Genomic DNA, 24,313 nt, shown 5'->3' with positions numbered 1-24,313 from the left:
GGGTGAATTTTATGTTATGTAAGTCACATATCAATAAAAAAGTAGCCCATAAGAAATATATAAAAATTGTTTGATAAATGTGTACCCACTTAAAAACCTATTGTCAAGTTTAAGAGACATTAAATTTTCACCAAAAATATAAATTTTGCTGTTTGACACATTTTTCTACTTCATGAAAGAATTATATATACTAGCAAACAGTATGTTTGACTCATTCTTAAGAGGAGAGGTCCTACATAGCATAAAAAGTTTATATACATATATTTTTGTATATTCTCACATCAAAAAAAAAACAAAAAACCCACATCCATACAACAAAGATAGTCTGACAATTGGGGCTATCAGCAGAGCTGTCTGCCTCCCTGGGGTAAACAAAATGGATAAGCTGACTCCAGAGAGACATTAGCATGCCAGAGGTTTGTGGGGAGGGCACCAGAGATCACACACCATGGAAAGGAGGGAAGGAAGCAGGAGTGGACAGGGGAGAAGCTGGACTGGGATGAAGTCTCAGTATTGGCCCCCTGGGGTCCACAGGGAACTCTAAAGCTGGATGGCTCTTCAGCATTGTTCTGAGTTGGAGCCAGGGGGCTGAGCCTTTCATATGTCTATCTTGATTAGTCTCTGGATGCAGGATGCCCTGGGGAAGGCAAATGGCTCTCTTCAGTCAAAAGAGTCCTAAAGCAATTGACAGCTAAGGGCTTCCTGTTGATGGTTTTCCCAGTGGTTGTGGGAATTAGTTCCTCATTCCTGAGGCGGGACCTGGGTGGGGGGGTTGCCTTGCTGATTCCGTGTCCTATACTGAAATGCCTAGGGGAAAAACCTAGCACCCACAAAAACCTACTATGTGCCAACCACTTTCATAGATGTTATCCCATTTAATCTCATAACCAGAAGTTACTTGACCCCAAAGCCACATGGTTAGTGGTAGAAGTGGAAGGAGTGACCATCTCTTTTCTCTCCATCACATTTGCCAAGTGACTCTTTGAAAATTGGTAATTTCAGAAGTATTTATTGATTCATGTTTGTTTTTTTAAGTGAGGGGAGGAGAGATAGAGAAACAGACTCCTGCATGCATCCTGATCAGGATCCACCTGGCAACCCCATCTGGGGCTGTCCTCAACACCTGGGGCTGACACTCAAACCAACCAAGCCACTGGCTGTGGGAGAGGAAGACAGAGAGAAAGGGGAGAGAGAGGAGGATAGAAGCAGATGGCCGCTTCTCTGTGTGCCCTGACCAGGAGTTGAACCCGGAATGTCTATACGCCAGGCCGACGTTCTATCCACTGAGCCAATTGGCCAGCACCTGATTCGTGTCTTAACACTGTTATCTTCTGAACATTTATATGCCTGGCAAAATGTTTGTCGCACACAAAAATGGACACACACATATACATGTATTAAATATGTAAATATATAATGCATGTGTATATATGCATTATATATTTACATATTTAATACATGTATATGTGTGTGTCCATTTTGATTGTTCAGTCCTCCTTAAACTCGATTTTCCCACCTGCTATGTATAACCCATCACTTAGTCTTGTTGTTTCTGGCTCCGAAATATATCTTGAACCTCCCCACTTTCAGCAATCTCCGCCCTAGTCTTGGTCGATCATCACCTTCCGCAGGAGCTTCTTCAGCAAGCTCCTAATAGTCACTCTATAACCTCTCTTGGCTGCAATCCATTCTTCACACAGTTCACAGAGTGATCTTTCCCAAAATGAAGAACTATTTATGCTACTGTGCTGCTTAACATCTTTCTCTCTTTTTAAAAAATTTTTATTGATTGATTTTTAGAGAGAGTGAGAGAGCAAGATAGAAAGAGAGACATCAACCCATCATATTCAAGGACTAGTAAGGAGGCCAGTGTTGCTGGAGCAAAAACAATGAGGGGAGAAATAGAAACTATTAGAATCAGTGAGGATAAGTAATTTTTTTTCTAGGAGTTTTGCTATAAAGAAGAGCTGATAAGTGGAGCAATAGCTAAAGAAGGAACTGAAATCAGAGAAAGTGTTTGTTCTGTTTTGTTTTTGTTTTTACAGAGACAGAGAGAGAGTCAGAGAGAGGGATAGATAAGGACAGACAGACAGGAACAGAGAGAGATGAGAAGCATCAATCATCAGTTTTTCATTATGGCACTTTAGTTGTTCATTGATTGCCCTCTCATATGTGCTTTGTCCGTGGGGCTACAGCAGACCAAGCAACCCCCTGCAGAAGCCAGCGACCTTGAGTCCAAACTGGTGAGCTTTGCTCAAACCAGATGAGCCCGCGCTCAAGCTGGTTACCTCAGGGTCTCGAACCTGGGTCTTCCACATCCCAGTCCAATGCTCTATCCACTGCGCCACTGCCTAGTCAGGCTATTTTGTTTTTAAGGTGGGAGAAATAATATCTTGATGCTGATGGGAATGTTCAGTAGAGAAGAGAACTGTTGGGCAACATCCTTGAGTAGGTAAGGGGGAATTATTAGGTCTAATGTACAAGCTGGCCTTAGATAGGAGCACAGACTATAATAATAGGGTTTCTCAATTTCTGCACTTTTGACATTTGGGATAAGGTAATTCTTGTTGGGGGGGGGGGCTATCCTGTGCACTGTTAAGATGTTTTGCAGCATCACCGACCTATACCACTACCCTAGTTGTAAAAAGCAAGAATGTCTCCAGAAATTGTCACTATTCCTCAGGAGGCAAAAGTGTGCCCACTTGCGAACTACTGATTTATATAATAGCAGAGAAGGTTAAGTACTATCACAAGATGATAAGACAGCCATTCAATATATGAAATAAAAAAACAGCCTGACCAGGCGGTGGTGCAGTGGATAGAGCGTTGGACTGGGATGCAGAGGACCCAGGTTGGACTGGGATGCAGAGGACCTAGGTTCGAGACCCCGAGGTCACCAGCTTGAATGTGGGGTCATCTGGTTTAAGCAAAAAAAAAGCCCACCAGCTTGAACCCAAGGTTGCTGGCTCCAGCAAGGGGTTACTCGGTCTGCTGAAGGCCCCCGGTCAAGGCACATATGAGAAAGCAATCAATGAACAATTAAGGTGCTGCAACACGCAATGAAAAACTAATGACTGATGCTTCTCATCTCTGTCCGTTCCTGTCTGTCTGTCCCTGTCTATCCCTCTCTCTCTCTCTGAAAAAAAACAAACAATGTTCTAACCAACTGAGCTACCCCACCAGGGTTTATTTTGCTTTTTATGATGTCAAATATCTCAATAGTAGAAAGAATAATATAATGAACCTTCATGAGTCTATCACTCAAATCCAACAAATAAAATATTTTGCCATCTCCTTTCATCTATTCCACCACACATTTTCTTTTCCTCGAAAAAAAATTTTTTTTGTATTTTTTTTCTGAAGCTGGAAACGGGGAGAGACAGTCAGACAGACTCCCGCATGCGCCCTACCGGGATCCACCCGGCATGCCCACCAGGGGCGATGCACTGCCCACCAGGGGGCGATGCTCTGCCCCTCCGGGCCATCGCTCTGCCGCGACCAGAGCCACTCTAGCGCCTGGGGCAGAGGCCAAGGAGCCATCCCCAACGCGCCCGGGCCATCTTTGCTCCAATGGAGCCTTGGCTGCGGGAGGGGAAGAGAGAGACAGAGAGGAAGGGGGGAGTGGAGAAGCAAATGGGCGCTTCTCCTATGTGCCCTGGCCGGGAATCGAACCCGGGTCCCCCCGCACGCCAGGCCGACGCTCTACCGCTGAGCCAACCAGCCAGGGCCTCCTCGAAAATTTTAAAGCAAACCCCAGACTGGTTCACCTATAAATATGTAAGGACTCTATATTAAAAAAAATAAAACATAATCACAATGCCATTATCACATGTAACAAAGCTAACAATAATTCTTTAATATTAACTAATTCTCAGTCCACTTTCAAATTTTGCAAAGGAATAATAATAATGCTTGACAATGAATTGAAGCTGACTAAGGAGAGAAGAAATAAGAAAAGTAGTGGAGTTAGGGACAATGGAAAGGTGGTAAGATCAACAAGTTAAAGGTCTTGGTGGGTGGGAAGATAATTTTTTAATGTATTTTTTTAAGTTTCTTTTTAAGGTTTTTGTTTGTTTGTTTGTTTTTTACAGAGACAGAGAGTCAGAGAGAGGGATAGATAGGGACAGACAGGAATGGAGAGAGATGAGAAGCATCAATCATCAGTTTTTCGTTGTGACACCTTAGTTGTTCATTGATTGCTTTCTCATATGTGCCTTGACCATGGGCCTTCGGCAGGCCAAGTAACCCCTTGCTTGAGCCAGCGACCTTGGGTCCGAGCTGGTGAGCTTTGCTCAAACCAGATGAGTCCACGCCCAAGCTGGCGACCTTGGGATCTCGAACCTCGGTCCTCTGCATCCCAGTCCGACGCTCTATCCACTGTGCCACTACCTGGTCAGGCTAAAGATTTTTATTGATTTGAGAAACATTACTTGTTGCTCCACTTATTTATGCATTCATTGGTTGATTCTTGTATGTGCCCTACTTGGAATCCATCCCACAACTTTGGTATATCAGTAGGATGCTTTAACCAAATGAACTAACCAGCCAGGGCTCAGTAAAATAACTTAGGGGAAATTAGGAGCCCATAAGGAGTGAGCTAGAAGGTTGCTTTCACCTTCCCACTGCTCAGTCACAAGAGTCTTTTCAATTTGTTACATGAAACAAACTCCCTCCAGTCTGGGTTATTGTGAAATTCTGGGCCAATCTCTTTCCCACAATCTCATCCGTTTTAAACATCTGACACTCAGACTACTACAGACTTCATTCATCAGGCTCTCCTTTTACACCCTTCCTTTTAGAGCACTTATCACTTCAAAACTACAAGAAAACGTGCTTGATGCCTAAGTTCCCTAAGACCTACATCTCCTTTGTTTACTATTGTCATCTTCAGCCCCTAGGGCAGCGTCAATAAGGCACAATAAATATATTTGTTGGATAAAAGAGGGAGGGCATGTTCAATAATGCCAATGCCACAGACTTCTAAACCCACCATAATATGGTTTCTAAGAGGGAATCTAAATTATTTACTCTTAAGTGACGATCGCCAATTCCTCACTTGTAAAAAGAAATAATTTAGGAAGGCACTTAAGCTAATAACTTGAAGACTAAATTAGGCCCCTCAGTTCCTGCTTAATCTCTTTATCAGTCAGCCCCAAAATGCTCTTGCATAAAGGAAACGATTAATTAAGGGTCAGTCAAACCTAAACACCAGAGAGCCCTCCCGTGGTGGTTTACCTTATTCTAAAACGCCCAAGAGGGGGCGGGCCAGGCGGACACACTCTGCGTGTGGGTCCCGTGGGCACGCGCGAGAGAATACCTGCAAAGGAGGATCTAACTGTCCCAGAACGGAAGCTCCTGAGCCTTCAAACCCGAGGGGAAGCAACTCCGCAACGGACCAAGATGGCGGCGCCCAGCGAGGTGCCCGCGTTTGCCTCAGGAGTTGAAAAGAATTGGGGTGCGGTTATTCGCTCCCCAGAAGGGACTCCCCAAAAAGTCCGGCAGCTGATAGATGAGGGGATTGCCCCAGAAGAGGGAGGCACTGAACGGTGAGTTCGCAAATCCATCCCGGTCCGGCGCGGGCTGATGGGACAGGGTTTAGGAGATTCAGGCCGGGGTGGGCCACACCGGCACTGACACTGGCTTCGTCCTGGGATGCGAAAGAGAGTGGGATTGCTACATGTTGTTGGCCTTAATTTCTTCGGGGTGCACTGGATTCCGCACCAGTGGGCGGAATTTTACCTTATGTCAGGTATTGGGGGAAGGAAAAAACCCGCTAACGATGCGCACCGCACTTCCTTTATTTGGGCTTCTTAATCTTTTTTGATCTGTAGACACCTTTGGCAGCCTGGTAAAGTTTATGAACACCTTCTCAGAATAATATTTTCTGATGTGTAAGTAAAGTGCATAAGATTATAAAGGAAACCAATTACATTGGAATGAAGTTGTCAAGGTAGTAGGAGGGGGGGGAAAGTGATGAGGAAACATACTTCATTATTAAAGAGTTAAATAATATCTAGCCATGAGTCTGTTAGTTACCGAGATTTTGAAGTAGTGATAAGCATAAATTTTATTCCAAAACACGTGCAACAACCATAATGGGATGAAAAAATGTGATTTTCATTTGTCAAAAATTCGCAGGTATTGCTGATGCTACTATGGTTCTTATTACCCTTCATTCATAATTGAAAGAAATGCTAAATTTCACATAGAGGTTACTAGAATAAATGTCATTTTTTTCTCTTCTGAGTTTATGAATCCTTTTGACTTTGTTCCAAGATCCACACCTTCCTGAGGCTGTCTCTCTCTGAGAATAATTCTTACAGTAAATCTCTTTCTTCTGAGTTATAATAGTTGATGTAATCCTGTTTTTATTAAAATTACTTTTGTCTTCAGCAGTTCCTCCCTGTACCCCTTCCCAGGCTCTGCTGAAATACCTTTAACTGAAAATGAGAGAATTGTTTTTGCTGGCATTTTTCTCCTTGAATTTTTTTTCCATGAAATTGCCTAAAGATCTTTATATTGATTTGAATTTTCAAATTAGTACATTTTTGAGAGGAGTGGGTATCACGGATTGATCCAGGTAGGAATATCAAGGTTGCTTTTTTCTGCTGTTAAAAGAATTGAATTTCTAACATGTTTCAAACTGTATAATGCACAGAAGCCCAGAGTCTTATTTTGTGTTTACTAAGCTTATGCAAAATATTATTGGGGAATAGTAAGTGGGCTAGAGGATCAGTTTGACAGTGTAAGATTAGTGGAGCACTGTAGAGGTAGAAATGCTTGAAACTTAGGTATGACCAAACTGTTAAGAGATTTGAGCCTGACCAGGTGGTGGCGCAGTGGATAGAGAGAGCATCAGACTGGGATGCGAAAGACCCAGGTTCGAGACCCCGAGGTCGCCAGCTTGAGCACAGGATCATCTGGTTTGAGCAAAGTTCACCAGCTTGGACCCAAGGTCTCTGGGTCGAGCAAGGGGTTACTCGGTCTGCTGAAGGCCCACAGTCAAGGCACATATGAGAAAGCAATCAATGAACAACTAAGGTGTTGTAACAAAAAACTGATGATTGTTGCTTCTCATCTCTCTCTGTTCCTGTCTGTCTGTCCCTATCTATCGCGCTCTCTGACTCTTTCTCTGTCTCTGAAAAAGAGAGATAGAGAGAGAGATTTGAATGCCAGACTGAAGAATATGGATTCTAGAAAGTATCATCATCCCAGAACCCCCTTCAGATACTAAAATGCTCAGATACTCAAGTCCGTTATATGATATAAAATGACATAGTGTTTGCATATAACCTATGCACATCTTCCCGTATACTTTAAAGCAGCCCTAAATTAATTATAAAACCTAATATAGTGTCAATAGTTGTTATACTGAATTATTTAGGAAATGATAACAAGGAAAAAACTCTGTACCTGTTAAGTAGAGACACAACCATTACAGGTCTAATTATGTAGTTCACATCAGCAAAAATGTAACATTTTTTCCTCCAAAATATTTTCTATCTGCAGTTGGTTGAATCTGCAGATGTGGAACCTGTGGATGCAGAGGGCTGACTATATTGTGAAACCATTGAAAATGTTAAGCAGAGGAATTACATGACTGAAATGATTTTTAGAAAGGTTAAAATCCAGTGTGGTGTGATTGATGATGTGACATGCAGACAAGCTAGATACAAAATGTTCAAGCAAAGCAATGCCGTGAAGAAATTACCAACAGCTCTGTCACTTTATTTTAGGAAGGAGACACCTGCCACATTCCAGCCAGTTAATGGATCACCCCAAGCAGAACAGCCTCCATTGGAATCTACAAGCAAAGAAGCCTTCTTTAGCAGAGTGGAAACATTTTCTATATCCTTTTTTGGGTCATGTGAGTTGCACTTTCTGCCTGCTCCTGGAATTATTCCCCTAGAGATAACGCTACTTACTATCAAGTTTGAAATTGAAGAATCAAACTCAGTAAGAAATTTTATAGGAAAATTAGCACATACAATGTTATCCCTCAAAGGAACATTTTAGATAGCCTAACCTTTTCCTTTCACAAAAGAAAAACTAAGAGCCAGAAGGAACAATAACTAACATTTGTATATAATGTGTTTTCACATATATTATCACATTTGATCTTTACCTTACACCTATGAAAATAGGGATTGTTATTATTATATTCATTTTACAGAAGAGGAAGTGGTTCAGGTAGGTTATGTGACTTGCCAAAGGTCAACCTACTAGCAAGTAGCAAAGGCAGGATTATAGCATAAGGCTCTTGACAACCAAACCTAATACGGTTTTTTTTGAGACTTTACTATTTGTCTCTTTCTAAATTTTCCTGTGTATTAGTTATCTATTGTTACGTAACAAAGTACCGTAAACCTCGGTGGCTTAAGAAACACTTATCATTTCATAGTTTCTGCATCAGGAATCAGGCACAGCTTAGGCGAAACATCTGACTCATGGTCTCTCACAGACTACAGTGAAGGTATAGGCTGGGGCTGCAGTCATCCTAGCGCTCAACTAAGGCAGGATCCACTTAGAATCGGACACAGTGTTGACAGGATTCATTTCCTTGTGCCTGTTGGATTGAGGGCGTTAGAGTTATACTAAGTGTTGGCTGGAGACCTCCCTATGTTCCTTGCTACATGGAGCCTTTCCATGGACAGTTCACAACATGGCAGCTGGTTTCCACCAGAGTGAGCCAGCTAGAGAGAGCAAGACAGAAGGTGGAGTCCTTGTAACCTAATGTCAGAGGTGACACAGCATCACTTTTGCCATGTTCTGTTCACTAGACTGATTTTATTAAAATTGGAAACAGTTCTAGACATACAGAAAGGTTGCATAAGTCACAAAGACTTTCTGAACTACTTGATAGTGAGTTGCCAAAGTGATACCTCATTACCCCAAAATATTTCATACAAACAAGGACTTCTACATACTCGCAATGCAGCCATCAAAATCCAAAATTTCACATAATAAATAAAGCACATATTGATAGATGCTCCTGATGCTCTCAGCCTGTTGAAAGCGCATAGACATTAGTATACACACACAGTAGTGTGTAACAGTCCAATTTGGGGTAGGGGGAATAATGAAGAAAGTTATTAATTTTACTGACTATTCTTTGGAAGATAAAAGTGGATGAGGTACAATAGGACAGCTTAGGTGAGTGGTGGAAAATATTTCTGCTGGCCCTGGCCGGTTGACTCGGTGGTAGAGTGCCACCCAGTGCATGGAAGTCCCGAGTTCAATTCCTAGTCAGGGCATACAGGAGAAGCACCCATCTGTCTGCTTCTCCTTCTCTCTCTCTCTCTCTCTCTGTGTGTGTGTGTGTCTCTCTCTCTGTCTCTCTCTCTCTCTTTCTTCCCTTCTACAGCCATGGCTCATTGGAGAAGTTGGCCCTGGGCGCTGAGGATGGCTCCATGGCCTCTGCCTCAGGTGCTAGAAAATGGCTATGGTTGCAATGGAGCAAGTGTCCCTAGTGGGCTTGCCGGGTGGTTCCAGTCAAGGCGTATGTGGGAGTCTGTCTCTGTCTCCCCCCTCACTAAATGTATTTTTTTTTTAAAAAGGAAAATATTTCTGCTTGTCTAACTCTCACTATGCCTAATTGCTTAAGTGTATCCCAGTGCTTCCACTGGGGTTTTCAAATCCCTAATATTTCTTCTTAGGAGCATATGAATGTCTTCTCTCTGCCATCCCATACCAGTAATAAATTAGATATTTTAAACATATGAAATACATAACAGCTTCCTGGAAAAAAAAACTGGTAACTTTTTCCCTCTGCTTATTACTCAGATGATCTTCATCATTATGTAAAGCATGTTTCTGTTGTTTAAAAATATTTGTAACATTTTTTTACTGCGTTTCCCCTCAGTTTAATATGTTTACATCTGTGTACAGAAAGAATGAGTGAAAGTTTTCATCTCTGACTTAGTCATTTTAATGTACCTGCAGCATCATTTTTCTTAACGTGCTTACTCTTTGAAATGGGCAGGGAAGCCCCCCGAGCTGTCTCCACTTGTCTGTGCGAAATATGGCTGGGTCACGGTTGAATGTGACATGCTCAAATGCTCCAGCTGTCAGGCCTTCCTCTGTGCCAGTTTACAGCCCGCCTTTGATTTCGACAGGTGTAAGTATAAAGTACAAATTACAATTTCCTCCGTGTTCTACTAGTTTTTCTGAAAAGACCAGTTAGTTGTTTGATCAAAGAAAGTGTACTAGTATCTACAGGGTGCATTTGTGACCATCTTCACACTATGGGCTTCAGTCATTACTTTTTTAAAAACCTGAACTACTTTAGAGTGAACTTGACTTTGTGTATGCTAGGAAGTTACCAGTGGAATGTTTGTTGACTTTATGGTTCCGAAGAGACACAGAACTTTGGTGAAGGCTCGCATTTTGCTTTTTACGATACATGATACCGGCCCTGGCCGGTTGGCTCAGCGGTAGAGCGTCGGCCTGGCGTGTGGGGGACCCGGGTTCGATTTCTGGCCAGGGCACATAGGAGAAGCGCCCATTTGCTTCTCCACCCCCCCCTCCTTCCTCTCTGTCTCTCTCTTCCCCTCCCGCAGCCAAGGCTCCATTGGAGCAAAGATGGCCCGGGCGCTGGGGATGGCTCCTTGGCCTCTGCCCCAGGCGCTAGAGTGACTCTGGTCGCGTCAGAGCGACGCCCTGGAGGGGCAGAGCATCGCCCCCTGGTGGGCAGAGCGTAGCCCCTGGTGGGCGTGCCGGGTGGATCCCGGTCGGGCGCATGCGGGAGTCTGTCTGACTGTCTCTCCCCGTTTCCAGCTTCAGAAAAATACCAAAAAAAAAAAAAAAAGATACATGATGCCCTTATGGTGATTGATCTTAGGCTCTTGATTTAGAACTTGTTTTGTAGAAAATATTAAGAAGATGCAGTTGTTAATATTTTCATATACTTTTAAATTTTCTTATGTTTCTTTGAGTCTATACTCTTAAGGCTTTTGGCCATTGGATTTTGCCTCTATATAGTGTTTTTAAAGGCGTTGTCACCTGTGTGGATTTCAGATAAGGAACGGTGTGCTGAGCTGAAGAAAGCCTTGTGTATTGCCCATGAGAAGTTCTGTTTCTGGCCAGACAGCCCCTCCCCAGGTACTTATTTCCAAGATTTCCTGTTTACTATCTCTCTTTGGTCATTGCATTTCGAATATTGTCTTGTTTATTTGTGAAAATCTAGACTTTGAAGTTCTTGGTCTTTCTTTATATTTGTGCTTTTCAAGAACTAACTTGCCCTGGCCAAATGGCTCGGTGTGTTAGAGCATCATCCAGAAGCACAGAGGTTGCCAGGGCGATCCCCAGTCAAGGCACGTATAGGAATAGATTGATGTTCCTCTCTCTCTCTTATTCTCTCCCTTCCTATCTCTAAAATTAATAAAATAAATATTAAGAAAAGGAAGAACTAACTTAACATTCATTCACTTATGTTGCTGATTAACATTAAGTGCATTTGACAAGCCAAAGGCTTAGCTATGCATCCATTATCCTATTTGATTTCCACAAGACCCCTGGACATAAACATTATCAACCCAGTTTTTCTAATTGAGGAAACAGAATGAGAAGTCTTAAAACCAACTAGTGCCTGACCAGGCGGTGGCGCAGTGGATAGAGCGTTGGACTGGGATGCAGAGGACCCAGGTTCGAGACCCCGAGGTCGCCAGCTTGAGTGCGGGCTCATCTGGTTTGAGCAAAAGCTCACCAGCTTGGACCCAAGGTCGCTGGCTCGAGCAAGGGGTTACTCAGTCTGCTGAAGGCCCATGGTCAAGGCACATATGAGAAAGCAATCAATGAACAACTAAGGCAGGGGTCGAGAACCTTTTTGGCTGAGAGAGCTATGAATGCCACATATTTTAAAATGTAATTCCATGAGAGCCATACAATGACCCACGTATATTACGCATTATCCAATAAAAATTTGGTGTTTTCCTGGAGGACAGCTGTGATTGGCTCCAGCCACCCGCAACCATGAACATGAGCGGTAGGAAATGAATGGATTGTAATAGATGAGAATGTTTTATATTTTTAACATTATTTTTTTTATTAAAGATTTGTCTGCGAGCCAGATGCAGCCATCAAAAGAGCCACATCTGGCTCACGAGCCATAGGTTCCCGACCCCTTAACTAAGGTGTCGCAACAAAAAACTGATGATTGATGCTTCTCATCTCTCGCCATTCCTGTCTATCCCTATCTATCCCACTCTCTGACTCTCTATCTCTGTAAAAAGAAAAAAAAAAAAACTAATGAGGAGCCATGACTAGGGTGTTATCTAATTTCAAAGCCTCTGCTTTTCTTACGCTAGCGAGCAGCCCCATGCTCTACCTTGGCTTCCTTTGGTGCACAACAGCACTAATGATGGCACTTAAACAGGGTTTGGCTGCTAAAGAAAACTCACCGAACCCCAAACAGGAGTGGTCACAAATCTACAGTTTATTACAGTAAAATGGTTATCTAACAATAGCATTGAAGTGAGGTTAGCATTCCAGCCAAAGACTGCCCCACAGTGGTCTGGACCCGCCAGGTGCAAGCACCTGTTTTCCCTGCAGATTGTTTTACTGATCATGTAACCAGCCTTCGCTGTAGAGCCCTCTGGAGGCTCACCGAGGCCAGGTGCAAAACTCTCTGGACCCATGGTCCAAAGAGCGACACTGTTAATCCATATATTTACTCCTTGACCAGAGGGCAGCTCAGGCTGATTCCAGGGCCACTGATGCCCAGGAATATTCCATGAATAACCACTCCGAGGAAAAATGGATTGAAGGTGACCACAGAGTGCCATCTACTGATATATAAAGAGGTGATAGGAAAGGGATTATTATGAAATAACATTTCTAAAGTAAAGATGATGGCACTCTGTAAAGTATATGATTGTCAAACCACTGTGCTGTACACCCTAAACTAATACAAAATAATATTGAATGTAAACTATAATTGAAAAATAAATTTTGCCTAACCTGTGGTGGCACAGTGGATAAAGCGTCGACCTGGAATGCTGAGGTCACCAGTTTGAAACCCCAGGCTTGTCCAGTCAAGGCACATATGAGAAGCAACTACTACGAGTTAATGCTTCCTGTTCCTCTTCCCACCCCTTTCTCTCTCTCTCTGTCTCTCTCCCTCTCTACCTCTCTCTCCTCTCAATTCAATAAATAAAATCTTAAAAAAAAGAAAAGAAAAATAAATTTTAAATTAAAAAAGTTTAAATTCTGAGATCTACATTTTTAGTTTTAAGTTATGGAGAAGCCAGTCTTGGAGGATGCCTCTGAAATTAGAAGACAAGTGGTACTTTGCACGTTGGAAGTCCCCCAAGCTGTTTTGACCACCTCCTAACGTGAGGAAGGTTCACAGAAGGACATCACTGAAGCATACCAAGTAGATAGCATGGGTTTCTCTTAGCTGACTTTGGTCTATCTAAACATTCATTCTGCTACAGTAGATTTAGGAGCACAAGAGAATACTGGTATTAATTAAATATATAAAAGAAATTGGCCCTGGCCAGATAACTCAGTTGGTTAGAGCATCGTCCCGATACATCAAGGTCGCAAGGTTGATCTCCAGTTAGGGCACATACAAGAATCAACTAATGAGTGCACAAATAAGTAACAACATCAATGTTTCTCTCTCTCTCTTCTCTTTCCATTCTCTTGCTCTCTTTCTGCCTCTTTCTCTCTAAAACAATAAACAAAAAATAAAGCCCTAGCCAGTTGGCTCAGTGGTAGAGCGTCGGCCTGGCGTACAGGAGTCCCAGGTTCAATTCCCGGCCAGGGCACACAGGAGAAGCACCCATCTGCTTCTCCACCCCTTCCCCTCTCCTTCCTCTCTGTCTCTCTCTTCCCCTCCCGCAGCCGAGGTTCCATTGGAGCAGGGTTGGCCCTGGCGCTGAGGATGGCTCCATGGCCTCTGCTTTGGGTGCTAGAATGGCTCTGGTTGCAACAGAGCGACGCCCCAGGTGGGCAGAGCATCACCCCCTGGTGGACATGCCGGGTGGATCCTGGTCGGGCGCATGCGGGAGTCGGACTACCTCCGTTTCCAACTTCAGGAAAAAAAAAAAAAATTGACATATTTTGGCATATTTGGTAACTTGCAACATTAAATAATTTGTTAATATTAGAGACCAAAATCTGGTTGCGCCTGACCAGGCGGTGGTGAAATGGATAGAGCATCGGACTGGGATGCGGAGGACCCAGGTTCGAGACCCCAAGGTCACCAGCTTGAGCACAGGCGCATCTGGTTTGAGCAAAGCTCTCCAGCTTGGACCCAAGGTCGCTGGCTCGAGCAAGGGGTTAGTTACTTGGTCTACGAAGGCCCGCGGTCAAGGCACATATGAGAAAGCAATCAATGAACAACTAAGGTGTCACAACAAAAAACTGATGATTGATGCTTCTCATCTCTCTCTGTTCCTGTCTGTCTGTTCCTATCTATCCATCTCTCTGACTCTCTGTCTGTCTCTGTAAAAAATAAAATTAAATTAAAAAAAATGGTTGCTAGTGATACGCTTAAGTGGTGAACAAAAGTGCCACCTTTACTACTGTTGGGCCCCTTTAATGACTTGCTGCTTTTGGACCCCTTTAATGACAGAACTGAAAAGGATTTATTTTTTAACAGCTGTACTGAGGTATAATTGACATAAAACTGCCCATATTCAGGTGTACAATTTGATAAGTTCTGACATATTTGTGTACTCATAAAACTCATACTGCTAGAATTCTATTTAACATCATGAGTTTATATTCTTTTTTCCAATTTAATGCTGTATATTATTGTACCCTGTTTTGTGTGTTTTTTAATGAGGTTTCATTGATCATTAAAGAGCTTTATAGTACTGGTATCCTTTTCTCCATCCTTATGCCACTGGTATCTTCCAGGAATTATTAATTTAAATTACTTTAATGTCTGCTAGGCTTATTTCTTTGCATTCAGAGACCCATTACAATCTCTACTCCAAACTAATGCATGTTATGTATAACATCACTTTCTCCTTTGAAAAAATCTTTCAGTAATTTTTCATCATGTACATTAATAAAGTCATGGTCTGGCTGCTGTCTACACTAACTTTATCTCCTGCTACTCTCCCCTCAAGCATACCATGTGCCACCGCTGTGCCATCCTTGGCTCTTTGCTTTAACACACTGTTGTTGGTCTTTCGAATTCAGCTTAGACATGACTGCTTCTGAGGAACCTCTGTACTGAGACTATTTTTTAAACATAATCCCAGAAGTATCATCATAGCCCCATCAAAAACTAGTAATTGTTAATATCATATATAAATTCTACATATCCTTATTTTATATATTTATTTATTTAATTTTTTTTTTTCTTTTTTACAATTTGCACCAATATAATCTTCCAGTTTACTTTCCCACAGATCGATTTGGGATGTTACCATTGGGTGAGCCTACTGTTCTTGTTAATGAATTCCTAGATCGTTTTCAAAGCCTCTGTCACTTGGACCTCCAGCTTCCTTCCCTGAGGCCAGAGGACTTGAAAACTATGGTGAGTTCTCCCTGGCTGCCTTCAGTGGCCTGTAGTTGTCACCAGCATTTGTGTGTGAAGTATCTCTTTAATGATAAGAGTTTGCAGATTGCTCTGAAGAGAACCACTTGCTTGTCTCTCAGCTGACCCTTTGCAGTTTCCATCAGAAAGGTGACTATTGAGGATTTTAGTCAATTATGTAGTTTCCTTTAAACTTTTAGATATGATTCTTTATGTGGTGTAAGTTCAGATTTTATCTTGATGTGTTGCTTAAACTGTTTAACAGAAGACACTGATATGTTACTTCATATGATTTATTGAATACCATTTCCCAAAGAAAATGCTAAAGGAGAAGTTATAAACGCCCGTCTCTCTTGTGAAGAGAACTTTTGGAATGTTCTGTCCCGTCTGTACTTTGAATGTTTACTGCCCCATTTCATCATCCAGTGGGTACTTTGAAGACAAGCTTTAATGGAAGAAATAGAAGCTATTATTTTGCTTCTTCAAGCTGAGAGACAGTTATGGATTTTAGCGCCACTATTAACCCCTGATGCCTGTTATAAATGTCACTCCATCCCAGCCAAGGCAGGTTTTCCCCCCACCCTGTCATAGTTCTTTAAAGACAGTGGCAAGCTTTGTTGTTCTATCAAAAACTAAACTCAATGTCAGGCCAAGATATAAACAGTAACCTTTTTCATTTGGGGGGTTTGAAATTTACAGATTTCAGAGAAAGTCTGCAGTTGGTAAATTGCAAACAAATTGGAACTTAGAAAAGATTTGATTCTTCTAGGAAAACTGCCACCTTTCTCCTTGAGCAGATGCAGGGAATTCAGAAAGCTTTGGTGTGATGCCTTAGCCTTGTCCTAGAAGGACATCTTCTCTAATGATGAGAGCAGTCTTCACATTAGTCTTTTCTGTCATGATTTTGCCTGTATCGTGGATCTGTATTGTTATATGTAACTTACTTTTTGTGGTGGTTGAAACTCGAAGCTTTTTACCTTGGTTCCTTTGTAGTGCTTCACAGAAGATAAGATCAGCCTTCTCCTGCACCTGGTTGAAGATGAACTTTGTCACCAAACTGATGAGAGAAAAACTGCCACCAAAGTAGGCTCAGACATCCAAGTTCACATCACTGCCTGTGTTCTCTCTGTGTGCGGCTGGGCATGTAGGTGAGTCAGTGAATTTTTTCTTTTTTGAATTTTTTCGAAGTGAGAAGTGGGAGGAGGCAGGCAGACAGACTCCGACATATGCCCAACCAGGATCCACCAGCATGCCCATCAGAGAGTGATGATCAGCCCCTCTGGGGCGTTGCTCCACTGTGGTCAGAGCCATTCTAGCACCTGAGGTGGAGACCATGGAGCCATCCTCAACACCCGGGCCAACTTTGCTCCAGTATAGCCTTGGCTGTGGGAGGGGAAGAAAGAGATAGAGAGAAAGGAGAGGGGGAAGGGTAGAGAAGCAGATGGGTGCTTCTCCTGTGTGCCCTGGCTGGGAATCGAACCCAGGACTTCCACACACGAGGCCAATGCTCTACCGCTGAGCCAACCGGCCAGGGCAAGTCAGTGAATTTGACTGAGAATGTAAACTGTGACAACTTTTTCTTTTTAAGATTTTACTCACCTGACCAGGCGGTGGCACAGTGGATTGAGCGTCTGACTGGGATGAGGAGGACCCAGGTTCGAGACCCCAAGGTCACCAGTTTGAGCGTGGGCTCATCTGGTTTGAGCAAAGCTCACCAGCTTGGACCCAAGGTCGCTGGCTTGAGCAAGGGGTTAATCTGTCTGCTGTAGCCCCAAGGTCAAGGCACATATGAGAAAGCAATCAATGAACAACTAAGGTGTTGCAACCAAAAACTGATGATTGATGCTTCTCATCTCTCTCCGTTCCTGTCTGTCTGTCCCTATCTATCCCTCTCTCTGACTCTCTCTCTGTCTCTGTAAAAAAAAAAAAAAAGATTTTATTGATTTTAAAGAGAGGAGAGAGAGAGAGAGAGAAAGGCAGGGGGAAGAGCGGGAAGCATCAGCTCTTAGTTGCTTCTCATATGTGATTTGACCTGGCAAGCCCAGGGTTTTGAACCAGTGACCTCAGCATTCCAAATCAATGCTTTATCCACTGTGCCACAGGTCAGACTGAACTGTGACAACTTTATACACCCATATACATCAGTCACTGATAGTATTTGGAGGAAGATGTGTTTCCTTTAAGAAAACAGAGACAGAGGGAAACTGAAGGGGTGTGAGTATGAGAAAACAGTAAGAGTAACAAAAGCAGAATTAGAACTCAGAAATTTCTGAGCACGCCTGAACTCTGTTTCTTTCCCTGCCACTTCCCAGCTGGGAATCTGTGTTCCTATAAACAGTGATGCTCCTTTCTGCTTTCAGAAAGGAAGAAAAATGAGTTCAGTAGATAAAAACTACCAAAGGAAGCACCAGCTAGGCAGGGGTCTCAAACTCAACTCAGCATGTGGGTCGCAGAGCAAGATCACAGCCGTTTGGCGGGCCGCACTAGGTCTACAAAAGGCAACTGTTACACAACACTTTTCTCACTGCAGTTGAAAACAAAAAAAAATCAGTATAACATTGTTCGGCGGGCCGCATGCGGCCCGCAGGCCGCGAGTTTGAGACCCCTGAGCTAGAGTCTCCTGGTCCGCCATGTTGGTTTTTCCATCCCAGCTGCTCAGTTTGGTGCAGACTCCCTCGGAGGTAGAAGGCAGTCGGAACCAATCTTGATTTACTTGAATGTGATTTCTTTGATAGATGAAGGAATAATTTTCATTTAAAAAAAATGTTTTAAGTTGGGCAGGGAAACTTATAACTTTTAAAATACTCTTGCTATGCCTGACCAGGCAGTGGTGCAGTGGATAGAGTGTCGGACTGGGATGTGGAGGACCCAGGTTCGAGACCCTGAGGTTGCTAGCTTGAGCGCAGGCTCATCTGGTTTGAGCAAAGCTCACCAGCTTGGACCCAAGGTCACTGGCTCAAGCAAGGGGTTACTCGGTCTGCTGAAGGTCCACGGTCAAGGCACATATGAGAAAGCAATCAATGAACAACTAAGGTGTCACAACGAAAAACTGATGATTGATGCTTCTCATCTCTCTCCGTTCCTGTCTGTCCCTCTCTCTGATTCTGTCTCTGTAAAAAAACAAACAAACAAACAAAAAAAACTCTTGCTATGCCCTGGCCTGTTGGCTCAGTGGTAGAGTGTTGGCCTTGCGTGTGGAAGTCCCGTGTTCAATTGTCAGTCAGGGGGCACACGGAAGAAGTGACCATCTGCTTTTCCACCCCTCCCCCTTTTCTCTCTCCTTCTCTCTTCCACTCCCATAGCCATCCATGCCTCAAGTGGTTCGAGCAAGTTGGCCCCGGGTGCTGAGGATGGCACCATGGCCTTGCCTCAGTCACTAAATAGCTCAATTGTCAAGCAATGGAGTAGTGGCCCCAGATGGGCAGAGCATCACCCTGTAGGAGGCTTGCCGGGTAGATCCAGTCGGGGCGCATGCAGGAGTCTCTCAGCCTCCCCACCTCTCACTTAAAAAAAAAGAAAGAAAATAAAAAAAAATAAAACAGTTTTGCCATCACCCTGGCCAGCAGTGCAGTGGATAGAGCATGATCCTGGAGCACCAAGGTCACTGATCCCAGGGTTACCAGTCCTGGAGTTGCTGGCTCGATCCTGAGGGCACCAGCTTGACCCTGAGGTCGCTGGTTCAAGCCCCAATCAGGGCACATGTGAGAAGCAACCAATGAGTACACAACTAAGTGAAACAACGAGCTGATGCTTCTCTCTCCTTCCCCTTCCTCTCTCTCTCTCTCTCTCTCTCTCTCTCTCTCTTTCTCTTTCCCTCTTCTTCTCTATCAAACAAAATATAATAGTCTTGCCATAAAAGAGCACATGGTTCCCAGTCATTTGGAGGTTTATATGATGAGATAAAGCGTACTCACAAATCATTACACTTAGTCCCTTGGAAATGTTACCCTTTGAGAAAACTCACTTTCTCTTCTGTTTCTCCCTAGTCCTTCCTTGGAACCCTTGCAGCTCTCCCTGATAACGTGTTCCCACTGTATGAGGAAGGTGGGGCTCTGGGGCTTCCAGCAGATCGAGTCGTCCATGACTGACCTGGATGCATCCTTCGTCCTGACCAGCTCCCCGACCCTGGGCCCTGACGGGCGGCCAGAGCGCTTACTGTTGGTGCCTGAGTCTCCTCGGAGGATGATGACTCGGAGCCAGGATGCCACCTTTTCCCCAGGCTCGGAGCAGGTTAGACTCCATCGACCTGTTTGGGGTGGACTTATTAAAAACAGCTTTCTTGCCTGACCAGGTGGTGGCGCAGTGGATAGAGTGTCAGACTGGGATGCGGAAGACCCAGGTTTGAAACCCCGAGGTCACCAGCTTGAGCACGGGCTCATCTGGTTTGAGCAAAAGCTCACCAGCTTGAGCCCAAAGTCACTGGCTCGAGCAAGGGGTTACTCGGTCTGCTGAAGGCCCACAGTCAAGGCACATATGAGAAAGCAATCAATGAACAACTAAGGTGTTGCAATGCGCAACGAAAAACTAATGATTGATGCTTCTCATCTCTCCGTTTCTGTCTATCTGTCCCTGTCTATCCTTCTCTCTGTCTCTGTAAAAAAAAAAACAAAAACAAACAAAAAAAACAAACAAAAAAACCCCCAGCTTTCTTGCCAAAATTGTTGGTGGAAAAGTTGGTAATTAACTTAGGAGTCACTTCTGACCGCATTGATCAGACCAGAGAGTGGTTTTATTCACAAGTTTCAGTGGAAAAGCTAAATTCATTATATATATTTATGATTTTTATTTATTGATTTTAGAGAGAGAGGAACATTGCTCTGCTCCTCTATGCCCTGACCGGAGATCGAACTGGCAACCTCTGTGCTTCGGGGTGGTGCTGTAACCAACTAAGCCATATGGCCAGGGCCTACATTAATTATTTTGTATAGAAAGCTAATGTTCTTTGAAGAGTTTAGTTATGTAGACAGTTCAGAAACTAAATTCTTACAGTTCAGACTATAAAATACTAACTTCCACATGCTTCTAGATATCTCTCCTGACTGACATCATTTATAGCATTGGTGTACTTCCACGTCATCTCCCCTCAGGCTGAAAGGAGCCCAGGACCCACCTTCTCCCGAACTCGGAGCTGGGACTCTTCCAGTCCTGTTGACCGCCCTGAGCCAGAGGCCGCTAGCCCCACCACCAGGACCCGCCCCGTGACCCGGAGCATGGGCACAGGAGACACCTCGGGCCTGGAAGTGCCCTCGAGTCCACTCCGGAGAGCCAAACGAGCTCGCCTCTGCTCTTCCAGCAGCTCGGTGAGCCCACCTGGGCGTGCAGAAGTCACTGAGCACAGGGAGCACACGTGCCCTCGCCACGCGGCCGCAGGGGCAGGCGTGAGCCCACTCTGGTCCTGTAGCGATAAGTAGACCATATGAATAAGGTGAAGGATGGGACAGTTGGGTGAGCAAAGGGCTAAAAAGGGTTTTTTCATTTGTTTCTTTGAGATGGGTTGGAGAGGTCATAAACACGTCAGGCACAGCGCAGCAGTGAGATGGAGGCAAACATAACAGGGCCTCTGGGTTTGCGTGACATCCAGCCTTCCTTACCAGCTTCTCTTCCTCCTCCCTCAGGACACGTCCTCACGAAGCTTCTTTGATCCCGCCTCTCAGCACAGAGACTGGTGCCCTTGGGTGAATCTCGCAGTTGGCAAGGAAGCCCAGGAGAACGGTGGGGCGGAGGTGGGCGCCGACACCACGGCAGAGCCAGGCTGGAAGGCCGTGCTGAACGTCCTCGTGGCCCACAAGCAGTCCCACCAGCCGGCTGAAGCAGACTCCACGGTGAGTGGCGCCGTCCTGCTAGTGTGGGGCTTGCCATGCACGGGTGGAGCAGAGCCCGGTCCCATAGTTAGCACCCCGCCTGCCCTCGGCTCTCATAAGCCACGTTAGACTCAGTGCGGCCTCATCCTGGCGAACAGGTGTGGAACCGGCTCGCTCTTCGTGCTGTTTAGCAGACAGCATTCCATCAGGTTCTGAGAAATTCTTTGTCGTCCCAGCTGAAATGTGTCAGAGGAGAGAAGCAGAGAAGTAGAAATATGTGAGCAGGCAGCTGCCCCAGCCTCATGTTGCAGGACAGCTGCTTTTTCCATCCGTCGCTGTCAGTCGCCTTGGGAGCCTGGCCAGTTACCTTAGCTGCCTGTAGCCCCGTGCTCTGACACCGTGACTGCGGTTCCATTCTGGACAGCGGGCAGGCTCCTTTTCACTGGGACAGCCTCAGACCTGTGCACTGCCCTCAGCCAGCCACCACGGTCCTGACTACGGCAGGTCACGGGGCGGGCAAGTGCCAGTCCGTCATGACAGCTGAGAAAACAGCCACGTCTGGAAGTGCTGGGAGGCAGGTGTTAAGCAACTATGAAACTGAGTTCTCTTTCCTTTGCTGGCTCCTTCCCTGAGTTGCCCTATCACCTGCCTGGTATAAATATAGTAATTTCTGGCCTCTATTTCCTCCAAAGACAAAGAGAAATAGTACTTAGCAACAGATATTTATAAGAAGTACTCCCAGCTCCGTGGTGCTGTAGGGTCACAGGATTCCACTGCAAGGAACTGCAGTGATGCTAATGGCCCAAGAATGTCCATTTTTACCCTTAGAAAATATACAGATGAAGGTTTTCCATGTTTTTTGCAGGAAACCCCCCTCCCGCATTTTTCCAGTTTAAATACTTAAAAATATGTAAAGCTATCTGAAGACAATTATTTGACCTATCTCTCAAATTGGAGAGATTAGATCTACCCTTGCACATAAATTCTCAGCCCAGAGCCTCATGAAATAGTGTACTGACAATTTTTATCACCTTCTCCCTGTCACTGTCCTACTAACCAGAAATCCTATGGTACTTTTTATTATTTATTTAATTCTGTGGTGGGAAAAGTCGGCCTTGTAATTGGCCCTGGGTTCTAGGATTTTTGAAATCCTCTCTGGCAACATATCCTTGAACCTCCCCGCAGCTGCTGTGACTGGGGACACGGGCTTAATGAGGCTGTGGTAAGGGATCTGGATGTTAGAAAAAGGTTGACACTATTTTTTAACTTAACTTTGTTGCAACTCTGTTGCTTTATTAACAAAATTCCCTGCGGTTTCTAGTAAGAGCTCAAACTTTTACCTCCCGGGACTTTATTTTACTGAGACAGGCATCCTCAAAGAGGGTAAGAAACAGAAATGTCATCTGCTGTCAGAAACCAGAGGTAACTTTATGGATTATCTTGCTGCCTATTGCTGTGCTCTCCCTGAGACCTTGTGCTCTCTCTCTTGTGGCACCGAAAGGCGGAGAAAACCAAATGTTCCCACCCATCAAGGACTTTTTATCTTCTAGAGCGAATTGTTTTGTCTGCCTGTAACACCATGTCTCAGAATCTCAGCTCACTTCGTAGGCATGATCCAATGGCACTGAAATTCTTCCTATTATTAGCTCTGCTGGCTAAAACGTGAAGTTGAGAAGGCCAAGGTCAGAGCTTAAACTCTTAAGGGTCATTTAACTTTGTTTTATTCCTTAGCCTTGAATCATACTATTAACCCCAGCAAGGCACCACGTATATGTGAACCCTGTTCACACAAACTAAAGAACTTGGGCCAATTCAGCAACACAGATGAAGAAACCAGTTCTAAATGCATGCAGCACTGTGGTGGGTCACAGGTGTCGCCCTCACACACAGAGATTAGGACAAATGCAGATGCTTGGAGGAAGGACAGGAGCCGTATTTTATTATTATTTATTTATTTATTTATTTTACAGAGACAGAGAGAGAGAGGGATAGATAGGGACAGACAGGAACAGAGAGAGATGAGAAGCATCAATCATCTGTTTTTTGTTGCAACACCTTCTGTTGCAACAAAAAACTGATTTTGTTGCAAATTAGTTTTTCTCATATGTGCCTTGACCGTAGGCTTTCAGCAGACCGAGTAACCCCTTGCTCAAGCCAGCGACCTTGGGTCCAAACTGGTGAGTTTTGCTAAAACCAGATGAGCCCGCGCTCAAGCTGACGACCTCGGAGTCTCGAACCTGGGTCCTCCGCATCCCACTGAGCCACCGCCTGGTCAGGCAGGAGCTGTATTTTAGAGGCTTAGAGTGTGTTAGCAAGAGCCCAGCAGTAGAACACCTAGGTGGTCTTGGGAGAAATGTACAGACCAAGCCTTCAAGCTGCTATGTATCCTTCGTCTCTATGCAACAGTTCAGTCTCTAATAATGAGCTTTTCTACCTGTAGAGTTTGTCTGAGAAATCGAGGAAGGTATTCCGAATATTCCGGCAGTGGGAATTGTTATGCTCATCCTGAAGATTTTCCAGCCCTTTCTGGAGAAAAATGGAAGGAATCACTTTGAAGAAATGAAGCCTGAATCCCCTTTTGACCAGCCGATGCTGTTTTTCTCCGTTCTGGTTTAATCAGGAGCTCCTGCCCTTTCAGAGGCAGTGAGGGTCTCCATCTGCATCTGACTGAGGGGGAAGCTGTTTCCACTCGGGGACGCGGACCGGTCGGGCAGGGCAGGCCTGGGTCTGGTAAAGGAGCGTGGGGTTAGGACACTAGACGGGGGACCAAGGACTTGAGCACTTTCATTGTCTTTAGTGTGAGGCATTGTTGTAAGGACGCTTCTATCCCAGGAACATGACCGTGTGAGCTAATAAAGTTTCTGTTAAAATTCTTCCTGCCGGAGAACTGATTTTCTCCCTTGCCTTCTGGGTCGATGTAGAGGAAGCAGAGACTGAGAAAACTTTAGTGGGGCCAGAAACAAAGGCAAAGTGTTCATTTTCAGACTGGGTAAAAGCCTAAAATTTATCTGTGACTGCA

At 44.4% G+C, this 24,313-nt stretch overlaps 1 protein-coding gene and 1 non-coding gene across 3 annotated transcripts; one reads left to right on the top strand and one right to left on the bottom strand.

Annotated features, from left to right (window-relative positions):
- The first annotated feature begins 5,374 nt into the window (after positions 1-5,374).
- ZC3HC1 (zinc finger C3HC-type containing 1) lies at positions 5,375-24,167 on the top strand. 2 transcript variants are annotated; one of them, XM_066362676.1, is made up of 10 exons: positions 5,375-5,546; positions 7,737-7,848; positions 9,967-10,117; positions 11,017-11,100; positions 15,366-15,493; positions 16,487-16,641; positions 19,480-19,723; positions 20,581-20,793; positions 21,109-21,315; positions 23,735-24,167. In XM_066362676.1, the coding sequence occupies exons 1-10, from the start codon at positions 5,401-5,403 to the stop codon at positions 23,801-23,803; spliced, it is 1,509 nt and encodes a 502-aa protein (XP_066218773.1). In that variant the 5' UTR covers positions 5,375-5,400; the 3' UTR covers positions 23,804-24,167. The 2 variants fall into 2 exon arrangements, with proteins under 2 accessions (XP_066218773.1, XP_066218772.1); XM_066362675.1 differs by having other exon boundaries at positions 5,383-5,546; positions 15,351-15,493.
- On the bottom strand, positions 16,953-17,028 carry TRNAT-CGU (transfer RNA threonine (anticodon CGU)). Its single transcript has one exon. It is a non-coding gene; the product is annotated as a tRNA-Thr (tRNA).
- Positions 24,168-24,313: the final 146 nt, after the last annotated feature.

This window comes from Saccopteryx leptura, chromosome 2, assembly GCF_036850995.1.
Source record: "Saccopteryx leptura isolate mSacLep1 chromosome 2, mSacLep1_pri_phased_curated, whole genome shotgun sequence".
NCBI classification, from domain to species: domain Eukaryota; kingdom Metazoa; phylum Chordata; class Mammalia; order Chiroptera; family Emballonuridae; genus Saccopteryx; species Saccopteryx leptura.
The sequence above is the reverse complement of the archived record's forward strand: the minus strand, read 5'-3'. Positions and strand labels throughout refer to the sequence as shown.